Raw genomic sequence first — 15,801 nt, 5'->3', positions numbered from 1 at the left:
TAAAGAAGGAAACACCAGGTCCAGGGGAGACTGTAACTTGCCAAAGTCACATAGATGATGAGATGTGAAGGTCAGAAATAGTTCTGAAATTTAGGCTTCCTGACTCCAAGTATGTTATTCTATATACATCACGCTGTCTTTTTTAGATACACAGCAGGTTCTGAAACATTTGCTCATTTAAATCCCCAATGAGGGGATTACATTTCCATTACACTTTGTAATGGAAAGTTATAATACATTAAAATGTTAGATTTTTGTGATACGTCATAGATTTTTGATCTGGAATGAATTTTGTTTTTTAGTTCAACATTTACAGATTTTTACATAGAAAGCTAGAGGCTTCTTTTGGTCAGAGAGCGAGTTAGTAGCTTGCTTATTTAGGGGGTGTAAAAGGTAACTTTAGACTATTAGTTAATTCGGCCTTATTCTTTAAAAAAGGAAACCAAGGCCTATAAAGGTGGAGTAAATTTTTAATTTGTTCCATGTCACAAAACTATGTATGTAGAAGAGTCAAAATACAAACACAAGAATCTAATTCCCAACCTAATGCTCACTCCACCATAAATAACACAGTGCAGTGCTCACTAAATAAGAAAACACCAGTAACCTATCTCTTTAATTTTCAAAGTGAGTGGTAGGATGTGGTTGGAACCAAGGAGGTATACGTGATCAACCAAGCAGCTGGCAGAAAGCTGGCTCAGACCAGTCATGGGGCTTGTCTTCATCACCACCAGAGCTGTCAGTCACTATTACATGCCCCCATGCCACCTAATTCGTCTTATTCATTCATTCATTTATTTGCAAGTCAATCAGGGTTAAGGGACTTCTCCAGGGTCACACAGCTAGTGTCACTAAGTGTCTGAGGTCAGATTTGAATTCAGATCCTTTTGACTGCAAGGCCAGTGCTCTATCCACCGCACCAACTATCTGCCCTTTGTGTATGTATGTATGGATTGATTTGTTTATTTAGATCCTCTTTCAAATCCCATCTGGGTGCCTTAGGTTCAGTTATCTAACCCCAGGAAAACTCCACTTTACGTCATCACCCAGTATACTCATCTCCTTTGGGGGAGGAGGAGAAGAGAGGGAGGGAAAAGGCCAGTATTGAGAACATCGAGCGACTAATGAGTTAGAGTATAGGAACAGAGACAGCCAATGTGATAAAGGTTTATAATTAGCTGTTTGTTGGGGTTTTTTTTGTCACATTTTGTTTGTAAAGCTACAAAATGAAAATGACAAACAAATGATCACACTAGCATAACATATCTGATTTTGTGTAACAATGTTCTGACCAATGAGTACTGATAGAACAGGGACTAAATATAGGGAAAGAAGTCCGAGAGAAAAGGCACAGCACTTTGTAAACAAAAGGCAGGAGAGAAAAATAGTCTGGTTGGATCCTGGGTGACCACAGTCATAAAGGCAGAGATGTTCCCTCTCTGACAAGGGGAAGGTTCATTCTGTAACTCTCCTTTCATGGGCATGACATAAGCTGAGAAGCAGATGAAAAGAAAGGGGTTCAAAGGCCTGTGTCCTCTGTAGGAAGCTGGCACAGGTCTGACCGTGCTACTCCCCAGCTTAGTAAGCTCCTGTGGTTCCCAAACCACACAAACTCAGGATCAAACACAAACTCACCTGATTGGCACAGACAGCCTTTCCCCATCCTGGCTCGGACGATATGACACCTTGTTTCTATGCTTGAGGAAGTACCGCAAAGGCACCCTCCCCTTCCCCAACTTCTTTCAATGACTACTTCCGATCTAGGGCCTTTCCTGATCCCCCGTTGCTCCTGCCTCTCTTAAACGATCCCTTTGTCATTTTGTACAGACTTGTACGTGCACATGTGGATGCTCCCAACAGAACTGAAATTCCTGGGGGGTTGTTTGATGTTTGTACCTGAATCATACCTGGCCCCCTTCTAGAGCTGAGTAACTGCGTGTGGTCTGAGTTGTGGTATAATTGAAAGAGTCCTGCCTTTGGAATCAGGAGACCTTGGTTCAAGTTCCAGTTCTACTATTTACTAGAACTTTGTATCAGTCTCATTTTAGGTAATTTTCAGTTTTTTCATCTGAAAGATGAGGATAATGATGGGTTACATTTCCGTATTGCATTAAGGTTTACAAAACAATGTGCACACATTACCTTGTGGTTCTTCACATCAATGCTGTGCTACAAGTGTCTTTATCATCATTTTACAAATGAGGAAACTAAGGCTCTGAGAAACTAGGTGACTTGTCCCAAACACCTATGATGTGAGGGAAGATTCCAACCCAACTCCTTCTTGACTTTATGCCCAAAGTTCTTTTGCTTCTCCAAGGCGATTAATCACACCACTCATATCTAAGGGTTATTGTTAGAAACAAATAAGATAATGGGTAATGCTTTTTAAAAATAAGATAATGGGTAATGCTCTTTAAAAACTTAATGTTAAAAAAAACCCTCAGCCATTCAAGCACTCTGTAAATGTCACCTGTTGCTATTACTTATGATACTGCATATAGGACAGCTAGGTGGCATAGTGGATAGAGCACCTGGCCTGAAGCCTTCCTGAGTTCAAATATGGCCTACTTGCATGACCTTTGACAAGTTACTTAATCCCATTTGCCTCAGTTTACTCATCTGTCAAGTGAGTTGGAGAAGGAAATGGCAAACCACTCCAGTATCTCGGCCAAGAAAAGCTCAAATGGGGTCATGAAGAGTCAGATGTTACTGAAAAAGTACTGAATTGAGAACTTTACATTTATAACCCCTGAATCCAATTTATGTTAATATTTCTAATAAAATAATCCGAAAGTTAGAAGAGTCCTTAGAGACCATCAGTCTAAAGTCATACTACATTTAAGATATTTTTATAACAGAAGTGATTCTTCTAGTCTCAGTTTGTATTCCTCCACAGGGGCACTAATTCTCACACCTTATCACCTCTAATTGCTAGAAAGCATTTCCTTATACAAGACCAAAATCTACCTCTTTCAACTTCCACCCACTGGTTCTAGTTCTAATTTCATGATTTAAACAAAATACGTATCTTCCTTTTCACCCAGGAAAGCCCTTCAGATATGTGACGACAGCATCATATAATTCCACATAAGCCCTTATCATGCTAAATATTTCCAATTCCTTCAATGGACTCTCACATAGAAATTATCACTTGTCTGGATGACCTCTAGATTGTCAATGTCTCTGAGTGTGGGGCATCCAAAACTGAAAACTACAGCCAGATAAGTCCTAAGAACCAAGCATGATAAGATTATTAGTACTCTTATTCTGACCACTATGCTGATAGTAATAAATGAATGCATAATGCAGTCTAAAATTAGATTTTTTGGCAACCATGTCATACTTTGTACTTAAGGTTGAGCTGATAGTGCCTAAAATCCTTTAAATTTATTCAAACTATCTTTGCAGTTAGGTCAACGATTACTGAAATTCTTCCTACGTACTTTTTTTATGACCAATTTACTTTTATATGTTAAGGATGAAACTGAATATACTCTGTGAATGACAGAACAGAGAAGATAAATTATCTGATCGATTCACTCAAGTTAGACTCTCTCCAAAGAACTTCCACTAACTGCTGTATCTTACCAAGGTACAAACCTGTAACAGGACTATGAGGTTTTCCTATCACATGACCAATGCATTCATTCATCAAAGCTTGTAAACTCTACAAATCAAAGCAAGGAAGAGAGAAAACGTGTTATTTTCAATTTAAGTGCCATAAAAGAATCTGTTAGTGGTGTTCAAAAAAATAATCTCATCTAATTTTGAATTCTAATTCTGAATAAAATGTATGTCTATATTTGTATTTTTAATGTCTTTGCTTTGTTTTAATTTTAAAGGAACAATACAATAATGTGTAATATCTAGCAAGAAATTAAAACATTGATATAAAACAACCAACTAAATTTGATCTTCTTCATTAAAGTAGCCAATATATAACAAGTGTCTCTACAGTTGGAGTTATAAGAGAAATTGGCAACCTGGTGTTTTAGAAGGGATATACATATACCATAACCCTAATCTAATCAATGATACAAAACTGGCCTAAAATGAGAAAAGATAAACATTGAATACATATGAAGTTCACTGTTATAAAACACCGAACAATTTAGTTTAATTACATAGAAAAATAAAACACATCACCAGGTACAAAGTCTGCCCCGCCCCCCGCCCCGAGGCATATTCAAAGAATACTTAACTTCTACACTACTTTAAAAATTGTGTAAAGATAATTCCATACCAAGAAGTCATCTTCAGGAAGTCCTGAAATAAAGACTGGTTCAATGGCTTGCAGAAAATCAAAACCTTGAGTTGCCCACCTGTTAAAAGAATTCAATAACTATAAATAAACAGCAAGGAAATACAAAGGAATTCTAATTTATTTATAGAAATATTAACTCCACAAAAATAATCTTGTCAGATTCTGAAAATATTTCCAAGAGAAGATATGAAAATCCTTATTTATAATCCAGTTTTAAATAATAAAAAAATACATTTTAAAATAATTTCAACATGAAATCTTTAGGTAAACAAAAACTATTTTCGTTATCTATATACCAGCATGAGAAAAGACTCTTATATCCACAGCATCTGTAGACAATCTTCATTTAATATTTAAGAATGGAGCAATAAGCTTATTTAATTCACCAGCAAAAGAAATCTACATGGGCATTACCTGGGCCTGGTGCCTCGACCACTCTCACATTTCGTTAGCACATAATTCATCCACTTTCTGGCAAAGCTAATATACTTATCTCCAATCTTCTGTCTAAATGTTCCAGACATCAGACGAACAACTTCTTTATGATACTGAAAGTTAAATTATACTAAAAATCAATAGGATTTCAACAACATTATAACATTGCTTGTAACCTGAATGTTCTAAACTATTATCAATCCCCTTGAAGATAATTTTTTCAATGCAAGAATGGTAATAATAGTCACTATACAGTATCTGAAATACTAGAAGAAACAGTAGTAATTACACATATACACATTAAATCATACGTGCGTCTACACATACCTGATATATATATCATATTGCTTTGGGGTTTATAAAAAACATTCCTCAAAAACACTGTGTGAAGTCCATAGTATAAAATAAATATCCTTCTTTTACAGATATGGAAACTGAAGCTCATTGAGACTGGGTTATTTGTGAAAGGTTATTCAGAGCCATCCTCATATAACACTGGTTTTACTGAAAATGAAAAGAGTAATCCTATTTCCCAAATGTATTAACTCCATTTTAATACTTTGTATGTGAAAATGAATGACATAAGAAAATTCCTTAGTGTTTTCATTGGGTGCAGAGAAGTTAAGTGACTTGTCCATGGCCGCACAACTATGAACTGTAACAGGCAGGATTGGAAACCATATTTTGAATCCAAGTCCAGCATGTTCCATCAGTTTCCCATTATTTCCAGATTCAGAGGTTCTGGGCTCAAAGGTCATATGTGCTACTTATTGGCCATGCAAACTGGTGACCTCAACTAACCTCCCTGGGTATCAGTTTCTTCCTCTATTAAATGAGGGGATGATGGTAGAGTTTATTTAGTGCTTTCAAGTTTACAAAGCACTTTTTACATGTTATCTCATTTGATTGTAGCTTCTAAATCTACAAACCTATGTTCTCCAATAATTTACATTTTCATACACACACACACACAAATTTATATATTCTATATTTTACAACACAAGACAGTCTTAAGAGTACTATACTTTGGGGAGAAACCAACAGATTACAAATTATTTCCTCATGAAATAATAAAACAAAAAAGTATTATTTAAAATAAGAAACAAATTTCTAGGAAACAGTATCCATAATGAGGTTAGGGAGAATTATGATAACTAGAGATAAGTACTAGACCTCTTATTTCATTGATTTAGGAAACTCCCTCTACCCATATAGGATCTCATCTGCAAACTAGAGTCTCAGAAAATGGCTTATATAGCACTAAGTAGTCATGCCCAGGGTCACAGAGACAGTTTACATCTGAGATAAGGTTTAAACCCTGGTTTTCTTGGCTCCAAGACCAGTTTTCTTATCCATTATATCACGAATATTTTCTGTGATGAATAATGACCTCAAAAGTTGCATGGACAGATTATCTGTATCACTTATAAGTAAAAGTTATTCTTAAAATGATATTTTTACCACATAATGTAAACATCTGCCAGAATATTCTATAACCTAAAAAATGTAAACAGTATGAATTTCAGTTATATGAATTATGAATAAATTATAATGTTCAAACTAATTCAATATAATTAAAAGAATATTCTGTCTAGGCTAGTTTTTTCAGTGGTCTTTCACTGAAAATTCAGATACTTCCTCAAGACATAAAATATTTTTGGCAAAGAAATTTTATTCCCCTCTTCCTTCCCAACTCCTGCTCCTTTATGAAAAGAAGGGAAAAAAAAGTCAAGGACTCAAAGGTTTCAGTTATTTACTCAAAGCAAATGAGAACTTAAAACCAAGTTTCAGGTTGACCACGAACTAAATTTTAGAATATTTCAGCTACAATCAGTTATGGGCTTTCCCAAGTGCAAGTCTTATTTTCCTGCATTTACCTCAAAACCAAAATTGTAACCCTGAATCATGGCTTCACGATAGTACTGCTGCAAGGTGGCAGACTCTGACTCATCAACTTCAGTATCAAATTCTGATGTGAATATGTGGTCCACTTGGTCAATGGCATCACTTATTTTGTTGCAGAGCTGCAATGCATCATCCTAAAAAAAAAAACCCAAATGGACAATGATTCTAGGTTGAAGTGACCCATGCAATATTAATTTAACCTGAAGATACAATTTCCTTCATTTTCATGGAGACGCTCACTCATGAGTCATTATTCAAAATAAGGGGGTAAGGGAAAATTATGTTAGAAAAATTTGATTATTCTCTTCTTATTAAAAATGTAAATCAAGTAACAGGAAGTATCTCTTAACTACAGAAAATCTGTATTCATATTGGACCTATAAGATCTACCCTAGAAAATAACACTTAAACTTGTCAGAATTGGGTCATTTTCATTATCCTTAGTTGAAACTTTAGGTTTTCCTAGTCAGTTTTTTAAAAAATGAACCACATTGTAGGGGACTATGGTGATTTACAGGAACCTAGATTTTATTCCTTAGGCAGAAGAGAGTCAATAAAAGGTCTTTAGCAATATCGCTACTAGGACTGTATCCCCAAGAGATCATAAAAATGGGAAAGGGTCCCACATGTACAAAAATATTTATAGCAGCACTCTTTGTAGTTGCCAAAAACTGGAAGTCAAGGGGATGTCCATCAATTGGGGAATGGCTGAATAAATTATGGTATATGAATGTAATGGAGTACTATTGTGCCATAAGAAATGATGAACAAGAAGACTTCAGAGAGGCCTGGAAGGATTTATATGACCTGACGCTGAGTGAAAGGAGCAGAATCAGGAGAACTTTGTGCACAGCAACGACCACAGTGTGAGAGAGTTTTTTCTGGTAGACTTGGAATTTCGTAATAACGCAAGAACTTCTTTAAAAAAAAAAAAATCCCAATGGTGGTTTTCAAAGGCAAAATGCCTTCCACACTCAGAGAAAGAAATATGGAAGTCATTCGCAAAATGTAGCAGATCATGTTTGTGTATGTGTATGTTTTTGTGTATCATGTTTTGATTTGTTATATGATTTCTTCCATTTATTTTAGTCCGACTACATAGCATGACTATAGTGAAAATGTACTCAATAGCAAAGTATATGTAGAACCTATACAGAATTGTATGCAGTCATGGGGAGGGAGGGGGGTAGTAGGGGGTAGGTGTGGGGAGGATAAAATCTCAATTGTATGGCAGTGATTGTTAAACATTAAAAAAATAAAATAAAAAATAAAAGGTCTTTAAATATATATATATATATATATATATATATATATATATATATATATATATATATATATATATATACCTATATTTTTAGGACTAGTGTGCTGAAAAAGGGATTAAAAATGGAACAGTTCACATAGGAAGGCTTCTGAGAAAGAAGAAGCCCTTGATATGACTGGAAGAAAGAGAAATATATGCTGTTCTACAATGGAAAAGTCTTTAAAGTAGGAAGTGCTCTACCAAGTAACAAGGATGTAAAATGGAAAGTTGAGGTTAATAGGAGATAAATACAGTTGATGGATGGAGGAGGAAGGGACACAAGACCTGGAAGAGGTACTTGATTAAGACACTGAAGGTATTTTCTAAAATAAATCTGAAATAATCACAGCAATGCCTCACATTTAATACCCTTCTCAAGAAAGGACACACTTGTTTACAAAAATATTCATTTAATCTCTGTACCTACTATAGATAGCTAACATCCAATATCCTATGGTAGATCTTTCCTCTATTATCTGCAGTTCTGGAGCAAATGACAAGTGGAGGGGAGGAAGCTAAATAGAGATGGGCTTCTACCCCATAACTTCCAGCTACCATATTTGAACATGTTGTGATGATTAGTATGCAATTTTCAGATCAAGTATAGTTTCTTTGCTTTACTACTAAACTTTTAGAATGGAAAATGAATGTTTTAGAAACCAAAATGCTGTGTTTATTTTTTCTTTAAGCTTATCTCATTGAAAACATTCCTTGTAAATAGAGAAATATATAGAAGAATTTTAAACTTAATCCACAGTACCTGATGTTAAAGTATGGAAACCTTTAGTTAGTGAGTTTAAATAAGAAGAGATTTGTTTTTTTATAGTGATGCACCTATCTGGGGTCCCCAGGTGCTAGTTTGGGTTCCTCGATTAGCAATGTGGGAGGGAGGTGCCAGGTCAATGTGCTGAGCACTTTACAAACATCTTATTTGAACCTTGTAACAATCCTATAAGGCTGATACTATTATTATTCCCATTTTACAGTTAGGAAAACTGAGGCAGACTGTGGTTAAGGGACTTGCCTAGGAGCACATAGTTAATTTGTCTCAGAACCAACTGAGGTCTCCCTCACTGCTGGGCTACGATTTTATCCAATGAGCCATCTAGCTGCCTCTAATGTGACACTGTAGAGTCCCAATCAGCTCTCTGAGCCTCAGCTTTTTTTATTGTTGCTTTGTTTTTTTTTTTTACTCTATAAGAGAAGTGGGCTGGACAAGACTACCTCTAAGGTCTCTTCCATCTCTAACAGAGAAAATCTATGAATCTAAATTCTGAGGAGGAGCTAGTTTCTCTAAAACTATCTTGAGCAGTCAACCAAGTATATATTAATAGTATTCAATGTGCTAAGGGGTAATGATAAAAAGAAGAAAGAAAAGCCAAAAAACCCAGTCCCTACCCTCAAGGCAACACACAAACATTTAGGCAGACAGAAGACAATGTGGATGGAATGCTGACTCAGGAGTCAAAAGACTTGAGTTCAAATGTAGCCTCAGACACTTACTGGATCTGAGAGGCCCTGGATAAGTTACTAAAAAGCTATCCTCTTCAGTTTCCTCAACTGTAAAAGCCCCTACCTCTCAGGTGTTGTGAAGATAAAATAAGAGAATATTTATAAAGTACTTCATAAACTTTTAGGTCCCATAAAAGTATTAGCTATCATTATTATAATTGTTACTGTTTTTATATATCAGAGTAGATGCAAAGTGATCTTGGAAGGAAAGAACTAGCATGGGTTACAGATACACATTTGAGGCGAGTCAGGAGGGAAGCCAGGAGAGCCAGGAGGCAGAGGTGAGAAATGAGATGATACCAGGCATAGGGAACAGCCAGTGAAAAAGGCCAAGGGGTGGAAAGATGGAGCAGCAAGAAGGCAGGTGCTGCTGGATGATAAAGTAAATGGAGGGGAATAAAGCATAGGAGAAGACTGAATTGATATTAAGGGACAAGGCTGTGAGAGACTTTAAATGACAGACCACACTTTACATCTGATCCTGGAAGAAACAGGCAGTTTAGTAAGGAGGGGTGGTGGTGGTGGTGATGATGTAGCCAGACTGGTAAAGATACAGGTGTAGGAGGAACAGGGAGAGGCTGATGGAAAGCCACTCCCAGAGGAAGATTAATTTCTAAAGGAAAGAAAAATAGGTAGCAATAAGCCCTTGGGGTTCACCAGAAAAGAAACTAGCAGGCAAGGGGATGCTATCTCTCTTATGTCTCCCAGTGCTTGGCATAAAGTTAATATTTGATAATTTTTTTTAATTCATGAATTCATTCATTCAGTAGTACTACAAACCTCTAAAGCAGGGGTGGGGAACCTGTAGCCTGAGGCCACATGTGGCCCTCTAGACCCTCGGTGTCACCTTTTGACTGAGTCTAAGATTTATTGAACAAACCCTTTTATTAAGGGGATTTGTTCTATGAAGTTTGTATTCAGTCAAAGGGCCACACTTGAGGACCTAGGCAGCCACATGTGCCCTCAAGGCCACAGGTTTCCCCCACCCCTGCTCTAAATCATACCAACTCTTCCATAACATTTCAAGAATTAAGGATGTCAGATAAGAAAGAGGAAGAAGTACCTTTAGCTGCTGCAAAGCTTTGGCAATGACTGGCTGACTAGAGGTTTGTTCTTGGTGCAAAGTCATGAGCCCTTCAATGGACTGCTGGAAAGTTTTTCTCTGGCTCACAAGATGACTGGAATGCATGACTACTAAGAGAAGATTTTCAACCTAGGAAAATAAAATCAAATTTAGTACATGACAAGACACTGACAAATTTCCCACTGCCAAAATTCTAGTGCAAACCATTACTACCAGAGGAAAAAAATAACATGTACTCTAAATAAATTAATGAACTAAATTATGATGGTTCTTCACAGTTTTACAAAGTATTTTCCTTACAACACTGCGAGGTAAGTAATATGTGAATGAATCTATGATCTCATGGATTTTCACATTCTCTCCAGGGAAACAGATTGCACTCTCTATTCCTGTCCATCCGTATATTCCCCATATGACACAAGGGATTCACCAAGTCTGCTGAAGGGCTTCCTTATTTTCTCCTGTCCTGTTATCCCTCATTCTCACTGTCCATCTCCTCTTCCTATGATACAATTCCTTGATAATCCCTTACTCATATTCTTCTTCACAGTTCCTTACTGGTTATATGTTGAAACCCACTCATATCTACCATATGAATATGATTTTATAGATGAGGAAACTGATATTTAAGTAAAGTGAATTGACCAAAAGACAGTCAATAGCAGAGGAGGGATTCTAACCCAGTCTCTGAATATCAAGTCAAGTGTTTTTTTCAGTATATCATGGTGTTTCTTCATCCATCAAACACATTAACCACTCAGTACCTCAACCAACTCATTTACCTTGACCTACCCCTCTACTCCATCGCAGCAACGCACTAAAGACGGCCACACCTTCATCTTCAATCTCTATTAGTTCCTTCCCTTTTATCATTAGACACACTCAGATCTTCCTTATCCTTAAAAACCAAATTCTTGCATTCCATCCAAAAAAAAAAATAAAAAACCAAAACGAACAAAAAAAAACATTTGACTTTGCAGTTCTGTCAAGTATATTATCACCTTTCTTTTTTCTTTATCAAACTTCTAAAAATAGTTTAAACTCATTACCTCCACTTCCTAACCATCTTTTATTTTCCTCAACATCCTTCCACAGTCAACCATCAGTTTAAATCTCTAAACTTCTAATGACCAAATCTACTGCCCTCTTCTGGGTTTTTTATTTCCCTTGACCTCTCTATATGTTTGTCAGAGCTGAATATACCCCTTTACCACCTTCCCTTTTATGTCACCTCATTCTGACCTCTTCTGTCTTTTTTATCCTTCTCAGGATTTCCCTATTTAGAAATTAGATTTTCCCTATTATTCTTTCTCCTACTCCTAAACCAGATCACCCCCCCTTAAACTGTTCTCAGTCCTCTTCTCTTATCTCTCAGTACTCATCTATTGGCAATTCATACCCAAGCCTTATTATTTCTCTATGCAGATCTTTTTTCTTTACCTTCAACCTCTTCACAGCATACTCAGTGAGTTCCCTATATCTCCAACGGCCTGCTACACATTTTTGTCTTTATGTTAAACCAAATCCTCAAAATAAAGAAGCCCAAAAAGGAACTCTTGATTTTACTCCAAAACTAGCCTCTTTTCCTAACTTTTCATTTCCAGGTGTCACCTTTGACTCTTTCTCCTTTCCTACATTCAACAAGTTTGTCAAGTCTATGTAAAAAAACACCTCTTGCTAGCCCTTCTTTTTCCATTTCTACTACTACCATCTTATTTCAAGCTTTTATTATATCTTGCTTAAATTATAGCAACAGAAATCTTACTGTTTTCCCTGCTTCTAATCTTATCCTTCAATAATTGGTCTTTCATACTCCTGCCAAAGTATTTATTCCAGTGCATTTATCTGATGGCATAATTCTCTTTCAGAAACTGAGTGATTTCCCACTGGCTACTGAATAAAATATGAACCAATTAGCCTAAGGGTCAAGTGCCACTCCCCAAATTTCACTCTAATTTACTTATATTTGTGCTTAGTCTCACACTCCTCACTGTCACATATACTACAATTTTGCACAGCAGAAATCAAGATCTATTTTCAGAAATGATACACTGAAGATTGTCATACCTGCATACTTCTAAGTGTGTCAACTGTTTCCACCTGAGGCACTATTTTGACAGGTGGCCCTTCCCACGTGCTCCAGTGCTCATCTAAGTCATGATCTCGATCACCATGCTTGGTCATGAGTAAGTAAGTGTCAAGTAACACATCATCTGAATCTTTAGAACAGTCCTTTCCTGCAGCTGCATTTAGTAGTTGCAAAATAACACATTTCTCCCCAGCAAGAGTATGTGGAACAAATACTTGCAAATTTTCCAATCCAGGAATTTGTACCTGGAAAGGAAATAAATTTGAATTTTTAATAAAGATAATGCCCAGTTTTCAGTAGCATATATTACAAACGAAAATAGGTTAGCTTAAAAAAAAAAGTCTCCAAAGAGTCCTCCTAAGGCTAACCACTAGGGAAAATGTTCCTTAGGAGAATAAATCCCAATAGCTTCTGAACTGTCTTGTTTTCTGAAGAGCAGCTATTTGGAACATAATTTGTATTCCAAGAACAGTAATTCAAAGCATTCTTCACTAAAGACTTTAAAACTTTTGTCACAATAAAGTACAAATTGTGCATGTAATAATTGCATATAGTAACTGCTTACTACTCCCTAACTACCAATGACAAAAGTCACATTACTCCAATGTTATTAAAAGACAAAATTAAAAACGATGCCACTACAAAACCAAAGTATACTTAAATTTAAATTACATTAGTAATTGTTATGCACATAAAAGGCTAAAAGAAGGTAGTCAATGTGATTCAAATTAATTACTATCTGTTTAACTGTATGTATTTTTAGAATTTTTTATGATAACATCAAGTTTTACTTTTTGCAACAGCAACAAAACTCTTTTTTGCATTTACATCAAGGGACTGTCTTAATGAACTATGTAATGTAGCCAGTCAGAATGAAAATGACCACATTCCAAGTACAGAACAGCCAGTCACTACTGCTAAATTTACAGTATGAGTATAATTTATATCTCAGAAATGCGCAAATGTTTCAAATCAGGTCTTGATTTACTGTTTTGTTGACTGTCTAGAATTAAAAGTGTTGCACAATATGTTAATAACACACAGTAAATGTAAAGTTTGTCTTGCCTATATTTTTTTTTTAAAAGAGTCAGTTGTTAAACATTTACCCAGACAAGGGAGACTCTACCACTACATTTAAGGTTACTACTGGTAAGATAATAAGGTAATGAGCAAACTATTAAGTACAAAGCAAAGAAGTAAAAATTTCATTATCTCACGTAAGTTATATGTGTGTGTGTACAAACATGAAAACTTTTTTTGCTGACTCAGTTCTTTAAAGAAGCAAGTACCATTTAATTAGACACAACCTTAAATTAGTGAATTTTAGAACTAAAATGTCAAGACTTTATGTAGCACAGCATTCTCTAACTATACAGAGTTCTCCTGGGTAAGCACATTATGATTACATGTAATAAATACATGCACATGTGTATCTGTGTACACAGATACGCATTCACACATGTGCTTTTGATTTGCCTTCATTCAAGTTACATTTTACTTACCTACCTCCTCTTCTTTATGAATAACCCTTTGGTTTTCCAATTGGATGTGCTGCTATCAGTCCTATAAGCATTTATGTGACTTTATGGCTCTTCTGTTTTAAGGACAAGAAAACCTTAGCCTTTTGGAAAGGACCATTTTTAGAAATTTGACTTATAGAATGACTCTGGGTTTTAGGAGTCATCAGACCAATAACTCCAGAACCTTTCTGGTGGGGAAGATGTTTCTGAACACCCAGCAAAAAATACATATGCCAAGAAGAGAGGCAGCCCTGAGCTGCTCTGTTATGTCAAGTTAGCTCCAACATGTGGAACGAAAGGAAACTCCCTAAATAAATGGAGTGGTCCACAAAAAGGCTAGCCTTTTGCCCCCTGAAACAAAGAAGTGCAAGGAAGGGGGAGAATGAAAGGAGACATAAGAGACGAGAATGAAGAAAAGGCACCACAGCATGGAGGATTAACAGCAACAGGAGCAAAGAACGGACAGGCTAATGCCAGTCAAAGATGACGATAAGGAATCCAGAATAATTTGGGAAAACCTGGCTAACCAGAACTAATACACCCAAGGGTTCTGAATGACAAGATTTTACCCCATAAATCTAATTTTGTGTATAGCCTATAATTTCTTCTAATTTTGCCTATAACTATAAGACACAGACAACACTTAATTCCAACCTCACTTATCAGCAAGAAATGAAGCACTAGTATATCTGACCTTCTGGGCTAAGCACAAATGCAGGCTCCGCTCAGTAGTACCTGAGTGTCATATGCACAGATGCATGATTCTCTTTTTGAAACAGAAGCTGGCACCAATTTTTACTTTCCTAACTCTCCAATGATGTACTTTGATCAGAGATTGATGAAGTATAGCCAAGTGAAATTTATAGATGATCTCCAAACTTTATTTTAACCAATAATCTCTCCTGAAAAAAGATATATATTCTTCATTCAGCAAATAGTACTGTTAGTGTAGAATGCGTAAAGCATTCAAGAACTACATAACAGAGAATTTGACCAATGTACGATTCTCTTCTACAGACTGTTGCAGAGTGGAATAGTCAAAAGCTAAAAGTGCAAAGCAGACTAAGACAAATGGTTTGGTTTGCATAAACCATACAATCATCTTATAGGTCAATCAAGAGCCAACTGGATTTAATTATAATTTTTACAGTTACTATAAAATACCAAAAAGGGAAAATAAAACTACAATGTTGGAACTACTTTACTATCATGAATATAACTGTTTCATTTTAAATACAATTATTACATAACTCCCTGAGCTTACACAGTCCTCAAATCAAAGTGTGCTAATAAATTTTATACAACCAACTGAAGAATTAATAATAATGGGTAGCATTTATAGAAGCTTTAAGGTTTGTAAAACATTTACAAATCTTTAGCATCTAATTTAGCACAATGCTTTTACTCATAAAGGCAATAACTTTTTTTCAGTGAATTCTTAAAGGTTTATTTTAAAATAGTGTATTAATACAAATGAAAAGGGGAAATGGTGGCAAAAAGCTTTAAGAAAGATAGGTCTCTCATTGTAAAAGTTTGCTGTATTTTTAAAAAGACCTGTAGAGAAAGGCAGGGTAGATAAGTATGGTATAGTCCTTGAAGAACATCTGCCAGGGCTGGTAAAACCCAGGAGCTGAGGATGACAAGCAAAGACATGGCTCTGTCACACCATCCTTGTGTAAACTCCCTCCA

The 15,801-nt window shown here is 36.0% G+C and overlaps 1 protein-coding gene across 14 annotated transcripts in view; it reads right to left on the bottom strand.

The window, feature by feature from the left end:
• MAP3K4 (mitogen-activated protein kinase kinase kinase 4) overlaps positions 1-15,801 on the bottom strand; it is a 154,944-nt gene that overhangs the window by 27,843 nt on the left and 111,300 nt on the right. For 8 of the 14 annotated variants that reach the window (XM_072637688.1, XM_072637695.1, XM_072637689.1 and 5 more), the window contains 6 exons: positions 12,571-12,837; positions 10,483-10,632; positions 6,577-6,738; positions 4,679-4,812; positions 4,244-4,322; positions 3,589-3,667 (listed from right to left, as the gene is read on the bottom strand). In XM_072637688.1, the coding sequence (XP_072493789.1) occupies positions 3,589-3,667; positions 4,244-4,322; positions 4,679-4,812; positions 6,577-6,738; positions 10,483-10,632; positions 12,571-12,837 (871 nt within the window). The remainder of the gene's footprint in view (positions 1-3,588; positions 3,668-4,243; positions 4,323-4,678; positions 4,813-6,576; positions 6,739-10,482; positions 10,633-12,570; positions 12,838-15,801) is intronic. The other 6 variants (XM_072637690.1, XM_072637697.1, XM_072637691.1 and 3 more) reach the window with 1 other exon arrangement.

The sequence above is a fragment of the Notamacropus eugenii genome, chromosome 2 (genome assembly GCF_028372415.1).
Source record: "Notamacropus eugenii isolate mMacEug1 chromosome 2, mMacEug1.pri_v2, whole genome shotgun sequence".
In the NCBI taxonomy this organism is placed as follows: domain Eukaryota; kingdom Metazoa; phylum Chordata; class Mammalia; order Diprotodontia; family Macropodidae; genus Notamacropus; species Notamacropus eugenii.
Note: the sequence above shows the minus strand (reverse complement) of the source record. Positions and strands in the feature narration are given on the sequence as shown.